Here is a 15,717-nt window from a genome sequence, read left to right on the forward strand (position 1 = left end):
AATTAGAGCACAGATAGGCTTTTTAGAATATTTAAGCGTTGCGATCCTAATGAACGACCTGGTAATTACAGCCATTAACGTTTCAGCGCGGCGGCTGCAAATCCACTCTCACCCACCGCCTCAGCAAGCATCAGGCCGGCAGCAAAGCCCCAGTCTCCCTCCCCCCCCCCCCAAAAAAAACCCAAACTTTCCTCCCACCTCGCCGCCCCTGCTGCTCAGCCTCCGGTGCGAGCCAGGCCGGGCCCGGGGGCGGCAGAACAGCCCTCTTGGGGTTCGTGCCCCCCACCCCGCCCCCAAAACGGGCCCTAAGGAGGTGTGAGAGCCCACAAGCAGGTTATTTCGGGTTTGCTCGCTGTCAGCGACGGCTGCCTGCAGCCTGCCCCCGCGGCCAGCTGCCTGCTGGGGGCGGGACGCGGGGAGTGGGCTCAGCACTCGGGGGGGGCACCCCCCGCCGGTGCGGCCGCAGGGGCAGGCCGGTGGGTGGGTGCGGGGAGTACCCCACAAAAGTTGATAATAAAGATCTCTGACTGTCCTTCCTGCGTGGTGTGCACCTGGCTGGGGGGCATGGGTTGGGGGGGCTACTGGGGGCTGAAGGGGTCGTTGCGCCTGGTGGTCGTGTGTGCTCGTGTATGGGGGGGGAGGCGGGCACCGGCGCTCCCTCCTCCCGTGTGCGCGTGCCCGTGCGCGTGTGCGCGTGCCCGCGCGTGCCGGAGGCGTGCGCGCGGCGCGGCTCCCTTACCTGCTTGCCGTACTTGCTGCTGGCCTGGCAGCTGTACTCGGAGCAGTGGTCCGACCCGATGGAGATGTTGTCGCCGGCGCCCACGAAGGTGTTGGCCGGGGGCAGGTCCTGCACGGCCTGGTGCTTTTTGCCGGCGGTGGGGGACTGGGGGTGCAGCTGGACGGTGGGCAGCGGCGAGCTGGACTTGTAGTGCCTGGCCAGGTCGGGGCTGCCCGGGCCCCCGTTGACCGAGCGGTAGCGCCCCATACCGGGGCTGTCCGAGAGCTTCTCGTTGACGCTGTCGTAGCGCTGCCCGTTGGGCTTGGAGGCTTCGACGGTGACGATGCTGCTGTAGAGGGGCTGCTTGCCCTTCTTGCCTTTCTTGTCCTTCTTGGGCTTCTTGGCCTTGTCGTGCTGCTGCGGGGTGAAGAAGTCCTCGTGGTCCTTCTTGCCGGCCTCGTAGCCGTGCTTGCCCTTGGAGCGGCAGTAGCGGGCCATGACCACCACCAGGATGAGGAGGATGACAGTCATGATGCCGGCCACCACGCCGATGACAATGCTAAGCCGCTGCTTGCTCAGCTCGTAGCTGGGGTCGCCGGCGATGTCCTGGGCCAGAGGCGTGTGGAGGCTGCGGGCCACCTGGCTCTCCACCACGGTGGCGTTGGACAGGCTCTCGTTGACGAAGACGTGGAGCAGGGCGGTGGTGGACTGGGGCGGCTGCCCGCTGTCGTTCACCTGCACCACGAGGCGGTGCAGGCCATAGTGCTTGGGGGCCAGCTTGCCCACCAGCGACACCACGCCGCTGGCCGGGTCGATCTCGAAGAGCTTGAAGGGGTTGCCCCCGACGATGCTGTAGTTGAGGTCGGCGTTGAGGCCGGTGTCGGCGTCGGTGGCCACCACAGTGGCCACCACGGTGCGCATGTTGCTGGAGGGCGGCAGCACAGTGTAGGAGCTGTTGCTGGGGAAGGTGACGGCGGGCGCGTTGTCGTTCTCGTCCATCACGAAGAGGGACACGGTAGCGGTGGCCGAGCGCGGCGGCTCGCCCCCATCCACCGCCTTCACTTTGAAGGTGTAGCTGGTCTGCTGCTCCCGGTCGAAGGAGACGGTGGAGTAGATGGTTCCCGTGTCGTTCTCGATGGAGAAGATGCCGGCCGCCTGGTCGTGCTCGCCGGGCTGGATGGAAAGGCTGAGTTCGGCGTTGCGCCCCTTGTCGAAGTCCATCACGGTCACCATGCCCACGGGGCTGTTGGGCTGCAGGTTCTCCTTCACGTAGAAAGTGAACACGTCCTGCATGAAGCGCGGCTCGTTGTCGTTGCGGTCCGCCACCCGCACCACCACCGTGGTGGAGCCCTGCAGTGACGGCACCCCCTTGTCCCGGGCTGTCACCTGGAACTCGTAGGTGTCGCGCTGCTCGCGGTCCAGCACCGCCTGCACCGACACGTCCCCGGAGTCGGGGTCGATGCTGAAGATGCCGCCCGGCGTCTCCGAGGAGAGGGGCGAGGGCTCCAAGGAGTAGGTGAGCTCGGCGTTCTTACCGCTGTCCGCGTCCGTGGCCACCACCGTGGCCACCCTCTCGCCGGGCAGGTTGTTCTCCGGGAAGGAGACCTCCAGCACGGCCTGGCCGAACACGGGAGGGTTGTCGTTGGTGTCGGCGACCCGCACCAGCAAAGAGTTGTTGCTGGACAAGCTGGGGCTGCCCGAGTCCACGGCCACGATCACCACGTTGTAGTCGCGGACCGCCTCGTAGTCCAGAGGGGCCGAAGTGTGGAGGAAATACTTGCGCTTGTTCTGCGGCTCCCCTTCGCCCTCGCTGGCCGGCTTGAGCTGGAAGGGCACGTCGCCCACCACGGTGCAGGTCACCACGCCGTTTTCACCCTGGTCCCGGTCCGACACCTGCACCAGGGCGATGGGGGTGTCTACCAGGACGTCCTCGGCCACGCTGGCCACCCCGTCCCGCAGCGGGATGCGCCCGATTTTCCGGATGTCGATGGTGGGCACGTTGTCGTTCTCGTCGCGGATGTTCAGCACCACCGTGGCCTTGTCAGTCTTGGGGGGCTGCCCGCGGTCGCGGGCCATCACGGTGAAGCGAAGCTGGTTCACCTCCTCCCGGTCGATGCGGTGTAAGACGCTGAGCCAGCCCGAGGTCTCGTCCAGCCGCAGCAGGCGCCTCACGGACTCGGTGGCCGCCCCGAAGACGTACTCAATCTGCCCGTTCACCCCCACGTCCAGGTCGGCGGCTCGCAGCTGCAGGATGGGGGTCCCGGGGCTGCTGTTCTCGGCCAGGTCCGCCTCATAGACGCTCTTCTCGAAGCGGGGGCTGTTGTCGTTCACGTCGGTGATCAGCACCCGCAGGATGGCCTGCGACGAGCGCGCCGGGTCGCCGCCGTCCCGCACGCGGAGGCTCAGCTCGTAGGAGTCCCGCTGCTCGCGGTCCAGCGCCCCCTTGACGATCAGCTGCGGCTGCTTCTCCCCGTCCAGGGTGTCGGCCACCTGCAGCTCGAACACGCTGCTGCGGGCCGCTGCATCCGCCTCCTGCCTCCGCTTGCTGCCGCCGGGGTAGAGGGCGCTCTCCGAGCCGGTGGGCGCCGACCCCCCCCCGCCGCCGCCCCCGCCGCCGCCACCACCGCCACCGCCGCCGCGCCGTCCGCCGTCCCCGCCGGGCTCCTGCAGCAGCTCGTAGCGCTCGATGCCGTTGCGGCCGAAGTCCCTGTCGGTGGCGGTGGGGAGCAGGTAGAGGGTCCCCACGGGCCGGTTCTCCTCCACGGTGAGCGTGAGGACTGGGGAAGGGAAGGTGGGGGTGTTGTCGTTGATGTCCAGGATGATGACCCGGCCCTCGAAGAGGTCCACCCAGCTCTGCGAGGGGCCGATGACCGACACCTCGAAGTCCAGGAAGCACTCATTCTCGTCGAAGATCATCTGGCACTGCGGCAGCTTCTCGCGGTCGATGCGCCGCTCCGTGGTGCTCAGCTCCCCGGTCATGTTATCTATCTTGAGGTAGTCGGAGCCCGATTCCAGGCTGAATGTCACCTCTCCGGAGCCCGTCACGATCCCCAGGTCGGCAGCCACGTTGCCGATGCGGATGTCGGCGGGTCCCTCCTCGGCCAGCCGGTACCTCAGGAGCTGCTTGGCCGCTGCCAGGCTGACCCAGAGCGGCGGAGGCAGGAGGAGCAAGAAGCAGCAGCAGCAGCAATGCACAAAGCCAAGGAGAGTCCGCATCTTCCTCATCTTCTTCGCACTGAAAACCCCCCTCCTCTCACTCCCACCCGCCCCCCAGTAAACTCCCCTGGTAAGCCAACAGAACAGCTGAGCGTCCGAGGTGATCAATTATAAAATCCTTCTGCTTCTGGAAACTTATTGTCTCATGGCTGGTGCAATCGGTGGGCAAAAGCCTGCTGTTGGCTCCTCTGCTGCTCTCCCTGCCTTCCAGTTGCGATATACTTACAGTTCACGGGACAGTGTATTTTGCTTTTTAAAGATTCATCTCGGCAGATAGGATGGGATTTTCCTCCTCCTCCCCCTTCTCCTCCTCCTCCTCTCTGATTTTACTGTAATCACTTTGCAAGGTTTGCAATAAAAGCAGGAGCAGCACTGTGCGATTTGAAGCCCCCCAGGTCGTCTTCTTCGACACTAGAGTTAACTACAATTCACACACTCTCTCTCTCTCCTCTCTCTCTCTCTCTCTCTCTCTCTCATCCGTTTACGACCAATGCATTAGCTTTATTCTTTCCCCTCTCTGCACACACAGTAAAAAAAAATGCGATTTGCTTTATTCAAAGGGCTTGTGTCCGGGAAAACTCCAAATCCTTTTAGCAACGGGCAGTTCTTTAAAAAATATATAATAATTTAAAAGGCAAAGAAAAAAAATATCCCAATAATGTCGGTAGCTGCACAATTGGTAGAAGGACCCCGTGTATTACAGAGCAGTCCATAAAATATCCCCTTTGGTTGGCAGAAAAGCACCCAAATCCATCTTCAGAGATCGCCTGAAATGTTCAGCTCTTTCTCCGGAGAGGATTTTTTTTAACAACTCTGCGCAAGGTCATTAGTCACAAAGCAACGATACAGAAACTGCAGAAGCCTTTTGCCCGGAATTTGCAAGGCTGTAGATATGAACATACACACACAACAGTCCCAAGTTTGTTTTTGCATCCGCAGTTTGTGTGTGTGCCTTACCTGCATTTGCACTGCATGTGTTATAGCAATCTGGATCTGCAGCACTGAGAGCGATTCACAAATGAGATTGCAGTCTCTCTCTCTCTCTCCCTCTCTCTCTCTCTCTCTCCTCTTCCTTCCCGTCCCAATGCAGGTAACCAGATCTGAACTTGATCCTTTCAGTTCAAAGGTTAGCAACAAAACTATGTGTCCAAAGGCGATTATTGGTCTCTCGTTAATACACCCGGAGCGGAACAAGGTGTAACTGGATCCCCCACGTGAATTAACACAGATTCTGAATTACATCCATATAAGCGGAATGGCAAAGGGGAGGGGAAAAGAGCCGCGGCGCGATTAAAAAAAAAAAAAAAAAAGGCAACAAAAAAAAACCCACGGAGTTCTATTTGCAAATAAAATTATATCAGTCAGTTGTTTCCTGTGATCTGCACCGCCACGGTGGGTGAAATCTGCAATTGTGTATTCCCTCCTGTGTCTTTCAGAGAAGTGTGGCTCAGGCGCTTTCACGGCAGAGCGGCTTGTGCTTTAAAATGTTGAATGGCAACTGAGAAGCTTCCCACTCGGAAGAAAAAAAAAAAAAAAAAAGGAAAAAAAAAAGCAGTAAACCGGCAAGTTTGCCCAAAGTGGTGGGAGCTGCTGAAGCCTCTCTCGGTAGCTCTTCCCTGACGCTGCAGCAGTACAGCCGCCTGCGCTACATACACACAGAAAGAGAGAGGGAGAGAGAGAGCGAAAGAGAGAGCGAGAGTGAGAGAGGGAGGGAGGAGGAGGAGGAGGAGGGAGGAGGAGGAGGACGAGTCAAGCGCTGCACTCCAGAAAGCCCAGCCTTACCCTCTGTCTCTGCTGCTGCTAGTGCTGCAAGTGGGATAGCTGCTCATCACAAAACACCAGTTCAGTCCTCAGAACCGATCCTCATTACACGCCCGAGCGTTGCTGCTGTTGCTGTCTCTAACCCGTGATCTATAGTGATTCTCTCCTACCCGTTCCCTCCCCACCTCCGCTGTAGACTGTGAACCGAGCAACGATTTTTTAAGCAAATGTTTATTCGCCTTTCTCTTAGGCAGAGCTGGTGCACGCTCGGGGCTCTGCATTTTGTGGAATCACGCTGGTAAGAAAACTCATTTCGCACAGATTCCCACCTTCCCCTGTCGTGTCAGTGCTTTTGTGAAATAGCTGCAGTCACCGGAACGGCATAAAACTCCAGGGAGGAAGGGGGGCTGCCTTAGATCTCAGACTTTCGTCCTGTTTCCCAGTGCTGTTTGAGCCTTTTGGGCTTTGTTTTCATGCACTCCCTATTTCCATGATTTGAATGTGCCTTTTCAGCGTGCTTGTGGGTTTCCTAGGGAAAAAAAAAAAAATCGGAGAAAAGATCAGGGAGGGGGACGAGAGGGCTAGTAGAATAAGCACATGTAAGAAGTAACAGATTTATTTCCGAACAGACTTGCAGCTTCGATGATTGCTAAAACGTAGCGTCACCTACCTGGGTAAGTGGGAAATAAACTTTAACGTTAAGCTCTCCGTTCAACTTCGTCTATCCTAGCGTCCCTAGTTCGCTTCTCCTTTTGACTTTGTGCCATTTAATCGCCTCTGGCATTTGCGTGCTCCTGCCCCTGCGCTGCGGGTGGTGCCTGGCTCCTGTGTCTGTCCTCTCCGGTGGGTTCTCGGAGGGAAAAAGGGGGGGAACCCGGCAGGCTGGAGGGAGAGGGGGGACCTGGGGGCGAGCTCAGGGCAGCCCGTGGAAAGCGACCCGGCGTGTGCATGTGTGCGCAGCGGAGGGGGGGGGTGGGGGGGGGGGAGGGGGGCGGCACGAATCCAGCTGCTCTCTCCCCCTGTGGGAAAACAAGTTGCTGCGAGATCTGTGGGTGCGCGTATTCCTTGCATTAAGCGGTCATTCTGAATAAAGACGCATGCAGGCAGGCGAGTATAATGAATTGTCTTTCTTTCATCGCGGTGACATCTGAGCAAAAGCGGCCGGATACCGAGGTGGTTCAAAGCAATGGTCACAGCTTGTCTTTGTCATTCGGGGCGGCGAGTGAATGTGGGAGGGAGGGAAGGTTGCCACCTCTTTCTCTGGGGAGTCCAGAGGCACAGAGGGGCAGAGCCACGCTGCGTGGAGTCCGCTCGGAAGCGGGAGTGACTGCTCCCAGCTCCGGAGGGCTGCAAGGCTTCGGCCGCTCTCCCCGCCTCGCCAGGACGCAAAAACCCTCCCCCGCAAATGCTGAAGACACTCGGCTTTATATCTGCAGCATCAGCGAGAAAGCCCGGCTCGGCGCAGGCTCAGTGCTCACCGCCGCAGTACCGGACGGAGGAGGGGGGCTCGGGAGCTCAGCATCTTCGCAGCGGGTTAAGTAGGATTAATACCAAATCCCTATTATATTTGCCAAGCAACTTGAATTTATCAAAATTCCCCCTCGCCGTTCTGGAGCTCCGAGAGGAGGAAATTTTGCCCACATTGTAAGATCCAGACATACCAGTACGTAGGGAATACCAGCATACTGCATTACACTGGCTCCCCGCACTAGTAATACAATTGCAACCCGAAGCTCCCGCTGCTCCCTTCCCTTTGTGCTTTTAAACGCAGCCAGGAAACTTAATGTATTCGCCAGGGGAGGGGCGGGATGAAAGCGCTTTTAACCTCCCCGCCATAAACTTTAATCGGATTCCGGGCTGTTGCACGGCATGGACTCCTCGCCTCTTCTCTGCGTTTCCTTCCCCGTTGTCTCCCGTTTCTACTACGGTCTGCTTTGCGAGAGCCTTTTCCAAGCGAATGAGTGATTTCTTTCTCTTGCCATGTGCAATCTCTCCCCCCTCCCCTTCCTACCCTCCCTGGCCTCTCTTACACACACTATGTCTTTCACATGCGGTCTGCGCCCCCCCAGCCCCCTCCCTTTCTTTCTCTTTTGCAGTGTCTTCACATGCAATCCCTCTCTGAATGTGCAATGTCTTTCCTGCTCGGGAGTGCTGCGTCCTTCACAGTGGATTGGTTCCTCTTTCGGAGCAGAGGTAACGGCTCCCTCCTCCCCCCCCCTTTCTATCATCCCCCCTTCCTCCCCCTCCTCCTTTCCTCCCCCAGGGCAGGCAAACGGCGTGGGAAATGGGCCCGACGTGCGCTGCATGGTGGATGGCAGCGCCGCTCCTGGTCCACGTGCCTTGGCAGCCGGGAGGGGGACGGGGCCGTGCTGGCCGTGTCCCCCCCTCTCCCCCCTGCACCCTGCTTCTTCGTGCGGGGAGGGGAGGAGAGGGGAATCACCCCCGCCCCCTCTCCCCACCACCCCGGCACGGCGGCCAGGGCGCTCACGGCTGTTTGGGGGGCGGTAGGACCGAGCCCAGCTGTTTCGGGCGGGGGAGGTTTCGCCCTCTCGGTGAAATCTGTTGCGCAGTACAGCCCCCCCTCCCCGCTGCCCCCCCTCCTCCCCGATGCACACAGGCGCCCGCTCAGCCACTATCCAGCATTTGCCCTCCTGATCTGGCGAGATCAAGTGGGAAGCGGGATCACAAATGTAATCGGCTGTTATAAATAAAAGAGCCCGAGATGCTGGAGATACACAGAGGGGAAATAAGAGCTCGTGTCCTTAAAGGGAACATCTGATAAGGCCACCGAGGTGGCATCTTGCGTGTGGGAAGGAATCCGTCTTGCTGACATTCGCAGCCTGCTGTACGTGGGGAAATCCTAAAGCAGGCTGGGAGCTTCCTCAGCTCCTCTGCATCCCCCTCCCCTCCCCCGAAGCTCCCTTTCCGACTCTCTGCAGCGGGGCTTTGTTGCTGTTGTAGCTGGTGATTGGAAAGCCAGGGGTCATGGCTAAAATATGCAGATGCCATTAGTGGCTAGCGGATCTGCATGTCTTGGCGGAGCCGGCTCCTGCCGCCCCCGTCCCAACTCGTGCTCGGCGCTTTCAGCCCAGGACGATTGGGTTCTGCAGTTTAGGGACGCCGCTGGCTCCAACCGGAGCGTCACTTCTCGGGGTTGCAGTGGGAACCCACCTCGGCTTAAAGACAGACGGGTTATTTAACTAGCTGTATCACTCTATACGTTAATGTACATTATTATGAGCTCATTTGCGCGCACGCACCCGCGCACACAAAAGAACAAGCTCCCGAAGAGGGAATAAAATCAGGTGGGCTTGGAAGTAGCATATCCGTAATAATACGAGGAAAAGGTTAAATACAGTAAACATGACAGCAAATTCGAAAGCAAGAGAAAAACAGCGACAAAACCCCTCCATAAAGCAGTTAAAGCTGTTTGACTGAGGGGAGAAACTAACTCAAGAACTCCACCAAGGGACAAACAGATGAAATGACACCACAGCAGCACTAAGCCCGCGTTGACCTTTCATCTTTCTAAAGTGTCTTGCTGATCTGGTGCAATTCTGTTGTGATCTCTTCACCTCCCTCCCCTACCACAACCTCCCTCCCCTACCACAACCTCCCTCTGGCCGCTTCAGAGCTCCCTTAGTTCGTTGCAGTGAATATAGTGGGAGGTCGGCTGAATTATAGGGAGTGCTGACACTTGCCCGGTGTCTTTCACAGCTTTGCAAAAATGCTTGCTGTGTAGCAGCAGGAAATAGACAGGAGTGATTAAATTATTCGTTGCAGCAACAGCATTTCTGATGGACGTTCAAACTTAGGAGTTTAAATAAGGAAACCACAGATTTACTTTTAAGCAGATAATAGCTGCATGTGTGCTTGCTTAACTGAACGCTGGCTAAACATGGAACTAGTTATGTTGTTTAAATCCTCTAATTTTTACTCACTGTGAGAATTTTGAACTAGATAACACCATAAAAGTTACTGACAGAGTATAAACAATTTGTATTGGACAACAGTGGTTAAATCTTACATAATTATAACTGCTCATTCTTAGAGTAATATTTGAGGTCTGTTCAAAAATAGGTGGTTGCTTTCTTGCATAAGCACCATTCCGTCATTATTTCACAGTTCTCACATTTACAAAGAATGCTGAAAAGTAACATTTAGTAGAAGGGGTAGTCAGTCTGTTTACTAGGATTTTTATTTTTATTTTTATTTTTTATTTTTATTTTTTTGCAGTGAATATAGACTTCTTTACATATTGCAAAGATTAATCTTGTTTTCCTTCCTTCCTTCCTTTCTTTCTTTCTTGCTTGCTTGCTTACTTGCTTTCTTGTCATTATTCCAAAGGATCTGTTCTGAAAGGTCTTTTGCAGACAGGGTATTTTTTTTTCCATATGACAAAAATTCTAACCATTCAAAATCATGCATAAATGACAGATAGATTATGCTTGAAATCAGAAGGAAAAATTAATGAAAAGTCTTTACAAAGCATATGAATTTTCATGAGGGAAGGCAGCTATGGGGTACATTTATGCTTCATAGGCAACTACTGGATGTTCTGGATTAGTAAGGATATAAACAAGTGCTGCGCCCAGCCTCATTGTTTCATAGATTTTATTTATTTATTTATTTTAATTTAAACTGTTGTTCAATTTCTTTAAATGCAAAGAAAACTATAGGAAAAAAAAAAGCATGTAAAGTGTGTGTGCATGAATTGCATGTGCAAAGACGAGAGGGGAAATTATGGATCATTAGCATATACTCTACATCAGAAGATATGACACACTGAGGGGAGATAATTAAAACTGGATTTAATTTAAATGAAAGGTATAAGAACCAGGTAGGATTGACAAAGAAAGAAAGATGTGTTCATTGTCACTGAAAATATTACATGAGTACACTTATGTGTATGGATTCAGTAGCACAGAATACCAGTTACTTTTGGAAATAATGTAAGATTTTTTGATGTAATGCTTTTTATATTTTTTGATATAATGCTTTTCATTTAAAGTTGATATTAATAGTGAGCATATTGAAGGACAAAGTACTTTATAACGTATCCCTATGAGACAGTGGGAACTGCAATGATCTGCTCAGTCACCCAGCAAGCCACTAACAAATGGGTCTTTCCAAGTTCATCAGACCACCGCTTTGCACTTCTATACCTTTTTAATGCATTCTGGATTCAACTCAGTATTTGTCTTTGAATACATGGCAGTTATTACCTCTTTATTTGATGGACTGTTGGAAAGTCAAAACAGTTCATTCTAAGGAGAGTTTAAAATTTGAGTTCCAGAGAACTACATATACAAGGGAGTCTTGTATCGTGAAACCTGATGGATATCAGTAAAACATATTAAACTCTTATATTGTAATAAAGTTATTCTGAAGTTCCTGTTCTCACTTGTTTCTGTCAGCTGGCCTTTATATACTGAACTGTGTAAACAGGCATTCTGAAACCATTTTGCCTCTATGTACTCTTGAAACCTAGTCCACATAATATAACTTTTCAGTTCTATGCTCTACATTTTATTTATATATTTTTATTTTATTTTATTTTTAGGATGTTGCAAGTATCTTTGCTGTGAGATAAAGTTTTCTGTAATATCTAAATGAGAATCACCAGATCACAAAATCTTTTGTCTGATATTCCTAGTGCATTCTGTTCAGCTTTCATTTATTATTAATATAATTTGGGATAGCATAAAAGATCTGGCATGTCTTCATGAATCTACTGTGTCAACTGCCTGTTGAATTGAAGAGGAAATATACAAGCAAGATGGCTGTGCTGCAGAATTCAGAGAAAGAACCTTTGATATTAAAATTAAAATGTCATTATGGATAATTGAATTCTGTGGAGTTCAATTCTCTTCTATAAGTTAACTCCAATATATGTTATTGGTTACACCTAAAATGTATTTTTTAAGTCTACACATATTCACTTACTTATTTCTGAACTTTAATGTTTCTGTTTAGTTCATCAGAAATAATCATTGCTCTTCAGCTGAAATAAGGGCCATATAAATACACAGTTATTATAAATTAAGGAATTAAATATGGTGACAAGGGAAGTAATTTAGAGTAGGACCAAGCTGTTGATTGTTTATTGGACCGTCTATTTGGCCTCGATCTGCAAAGAATAAAACAGCTTTACTAGATATTTTATAATGTTAGTCTTCTCATTTCTTTTCATATGAAAAGTGCAACATTAGAACACTTACAGGTTATATTGCTGTAACTCTTATTTAGCTGTTCATTGCAGAAGCATGCTTTTTTTTTCTTTCCCTAATCCTTTGTTGGACCCTAACAGAGTTGTGACTATTCACCAAAAAGCGTAAGGGCCATTCACCTGCTCCCATCTACTGTTAGTGGCGTGACAGAGGAAGAAACAGTGTGAAGAGTCAGTCCCCTGAACTTTCCCTGCACCTTTCTCTATATTGCATAGCTCCAGTGAAGAGCTTTGGCAGTTAGCCAAAATAAGAATTTGAGGTCGGGGAAGGCCCTGCTTATCTCATCCTAAAGAAGGATCCCATAAACATTGAGGAAAAAAATAAAGCCAAATCCATCCAGCAAGCAAATACGTTTTAGGCTGCTAAGCACTGATCAATATGCTGCTTATGAAATGCTTGGCACAGCTACCTTTATTCTCCAAAATAAGAGGGAGTGGGTTGAGCCACCCCTCCTGTAGGCAAGATTACATAGCCAGTCTTTGAAATTGTTTGTCCTCCTGCTGCCTCTTTTGCACTTTTTGCCATGCACAGTTAGCCATACTTTAATGTCAACTTTAACTATTTTGAAGAGTTTTCTTGAGATCATCCATTGCATAATTACATTTTTAGCTTCCTTTATAAAAATAAGCAGTAATGTATGGAGTGGGGTTTTATGACCTACAATATATCTAGAGGAAGAGAGGTACTGATAAGTTTCCACATTTTTCATCTTCTGATAGAAGCCTGACATATCTTCCAGTTCATTCATTCTGTGAGATGATTAAAAAGTTGCTCAACAAACTAAACCTCATCCAGGGCTCAGCAGGAAATTACTGCAATCTAAGCACATTAAAGAACAGACAGCGCAACCAAAGTGTGTCTCTTTCTTTGCCTTTTAAGATCATGGGAAAAGAGAAAAGCAGTCGAATATTATGATAATACTGGAAGCCTGCAGAAGCTGGTTGATAGGTAAGGGTATAGAACCTAATCCAAAGCATACAGAAGTCAATGGAAGTACTTTGACTAAATAAGCTTTGTGTTAGGCATTGAGTGAGTGAATGATGTTTAAAACATTCATGCAGATCTTAAGCAGATGAATGAAGGAAACAATGTGCATTTTAATCAAAATAAATGCTATTAAACCACTCAGTAATGTAAATGATATTTTGGCTGACCTCAGAGGTCACCTTTATGACTCAGAATAAACTGTAAGTGGATCCTTGGATGCTGAATCCTATATCCTATAGTTTGCTAATGCAAGCACTCATGTTGCATAAAATATATATATATATGTATATTTATAACTGTAACTCTCTTTCTATATAGGTATCTCTTAAAATCAATTAGCAGTTTTACACACTACAGAAAAAGGCCTGGAATTTTGTCACTCATAAGGCTAAAATACTTTTCTTGTTTTCTTTTAATCTTAAATTTATTTGTTATGTACCTATTCAATCTTATGTTGATATTGATCTCAAAGTTCAATACCTGACTATAAACATCTGCAAGATTTGTTTGTCCATTCAGGTGGTTACGGAAAGCATTTCTCTCATGTTAGTCTTCTTCACAAAATAATACAAGAGTTTTCATTTTTGTCTGATGAAATATGTTCTGCATTCCTGACATTATGCTGACTTCCCCTTCATAACCACTCCATTTTTAGTGAAACTTTTAGTGAATCTTTATTTAATATGGAGGTCAGGGATGATTTCTATCTATATTCTACCTGAGGTAATAGCATTAGCCACTCCTTTCCTTTACATCCCTTGTGTAATACTTCATATCAGCATTTTTGATAGCTACTTAATGTTTTGGTAGCTGATAGTCATTCTCTACTTGGTAGTCTAGATCTTTCTTTTTCTCTGTAATTTTCATCTGATGAGCTAGCAATTCACAGCAGAAAATCTTGCTGCACTGCTGTTTGTACTACTAAGTTTAATGCAATTTCTATTATAGAAATCATCAAGGTCATATGATTATTCTTGTATGTTTTTTTATGTTTTCAATGATTCCCAAACTTGGGCTATCTGCACATTTTGGCAGCATGCTCCACGTTTTTTTTTTTTTTTTTTAAATCTAGTCTTTCATTTAAATATTAAAAAAGCTCTGTTGCAAGACTGTCCTTGAAGAATCCCTTTAATAGCACCCATCTGAAGATACAAACACATAACACAATCTGTTGACCTTTCCTGATTAGTCAATTATTTTATTTTCTCAGTGTTAACTAATAATTTTCTTATGAGATAGTGTGATAAGATGTTTTGAAATCCAGATGAGATTTTCTCCATTTGCTTTGCTTAGAACATAAATGATTAAAGAAAGATATCAAGTAAATGGTATGATCTACTTGTTGAAAACTTTAGATAGATTTTAATGTTTTCTTGGTGCTTTTGTGTTGTTACTCATTCCTTGTCTCAAAATTTACTCTGAAGCTTTGCGTTCTAAAACCATCTGAAAATCATATTGAGAGATCTGATTACTTCCGCCCTTCAATGGCCATTCTCAAAGGCAACCTGCTCACTAGACTTGAATGCTCATCCTGATATGCTTACTAAGAATCCTTGTTCTAGACCCTTTGGTTTCAGGATTCTGCAGTAAGGCTCTTTGATTTCAGTATTTTGTAGCCTTTGAGTCAGTTTCATTTCAGATATGATAATTCTTTCATACCTTTACTTTCGTTAACTGTTTTCCCCATTTCATCATCATGATCCTTGTCGAAAACTGAACAATGTATTAATTTGATTGGGCATCTCTATGGAAATAATTCTAAAATTAGTTAATTTTTCTTATTTATTACCTGTTTTACAAAAGTGAAGCCATTACCCTTCCTAGCAATTTTCTAAATAAGATCTGAATGTTTATATTTGATGCTTTGGTAAGGTCTACAAGGTGATACACTATTTACATACTCTGCTGTTTTGCCACTGCATGTCTCTTGGCCACTGTGCGTCTGTCTTTTCTATGGATTGTCTACATATTGTCTACATCATTCACATGCAAGTTCATTATTTTCCACATCTGAGGACATCATAGAAAAAGAAGGAGAATAAGAGTGAAAAGCTAGTTAGAGGACCCTAGATCATTCCAGGACAAAACAAGAAGGAAAGGAATTTAGTGTCTTAAAATAGTTGAATAATATATAGCTGGAAGAAGATCCAGGTGAAAAACAAACAAACAAAAAAACAAAAAACACAAACAAACTGAAAACATGTATGGGTTTGGCATTTTACAAGAAGAGAGCTGTTCAGAATGTCAAATGTCAATCCAAATGAAGAGAGATGTTACTAGTTACTAGATGTTACCAGGTTGAATATAAAGAAAGTAGTGAGATTTTTGATGTTTTAGACTTTGATGAACAAGCAAAATCCAGACACTACAAAAAATTGTTCCAAGACAATTCTTCCATCAAGCACCTTAGAGAAGGTTAGAGAGTGAGATTAGAAAGAGAAGATTAAAAATAGAATAATAGGAGGAAGAAAATATATATTTTTTTAATTTTATGAACAAATGCAATTAAAATTTTATAAGGGAGAAATGAGAAAATGCAGATTTTGGAAAGCTGAGGGAGTTCCAATTTTCATTTTAAAATTAAATCATTTAAAAACATATCAACACAGTTGGGACAATCTACTTTTTAAATGAGTTATTTATCATTTATTTACTAACTTTTGTTTTTCTTTTTTTAAAACATTTTGGCATTTTTGGGATAAACTTCTATTTATTCCCAAAGGAGACTCCATGGCTCTTATTGTGGATGTACGTAATTTACTGCAGTTCCAAAAAGTTCATAAAGACAAAGTAAGGAGAAGAAAA

At 48.4% G+C, this 15,717-nt stretch overlaps 2 protein-coding genes across 23 annotated transcripts in view; one reads left to right on the plus strand and one right to left on the minus strand.

Moving 5' to 3' along the window:
* PCDH7 (protocadherin 7) overlaps window positions 1-6,630 on the minus strand; it is a 283,101-nt gene extending 276,471 nt beyond the window's left edge. Inside the window, exons 1-2 of the mRNA XM_080588867.1 lie at window positions 6,366-6,630; window positions 740-6,224 (exon numbers count right to left, since the gene is read on the minus strand). Coding sequence (XP_080444993.1) covers window positions 740-3,943 — 3,204 coding nt within the window. The 5' untranslated portion in view covers window positions 3,944-6,224; window positions 6,366-6,630. The remainder of the gene's footprint in view (window positions 1-739; window positions 6,225-6,365) is intronic.
* Window positions 6,244-15,717, plus strand: part of LOC308193827 (uncharacterized protein) — a 199,543-nt gene continuing 190,069 nt past the window's right edge. For 10 of the 22 annotated variants that reach the window (XM_080588888.1, XM_080588893.1, XM_080588884.1 and 7 more), the window contains exons 1-2: window positions 6,676-7,233; window positions 7,792-7,888. In XM_080588888.1, the coding sequence (XP_080445014.1) occupies window positions 6,812-7,233; window positions 7,792-7,888 (519 nt within the window). In that variant the 5' untranslated portion in view covers window positions 6,676-6,811. Of the gene's footprint in view, window positions 6,370-6,675; window positions 7,234-7,791; window positions 7,889-7,958; window positions 15,712-15,717 lie in introns of those variants that run through there. The other 12 variants (XM_080588897.1, XM_080588898.1, XM_080588890.1 and 9 more) reach the window with 6 other exon arrangements.

The sequence above is a fragment of the Anser brachyrhynchus genome (genome assembly GCF_964034855.1).
Source record: "Anser brachyrhynchus genome assembly, chromosome: 4".
NCBI classification, from domain to species: domain Eukaryota; kingdom Metazoa; phylum Chordata; class Aves; order Anseriformes; family Anatidae; genus Anser; species Anser brachyrhynchus.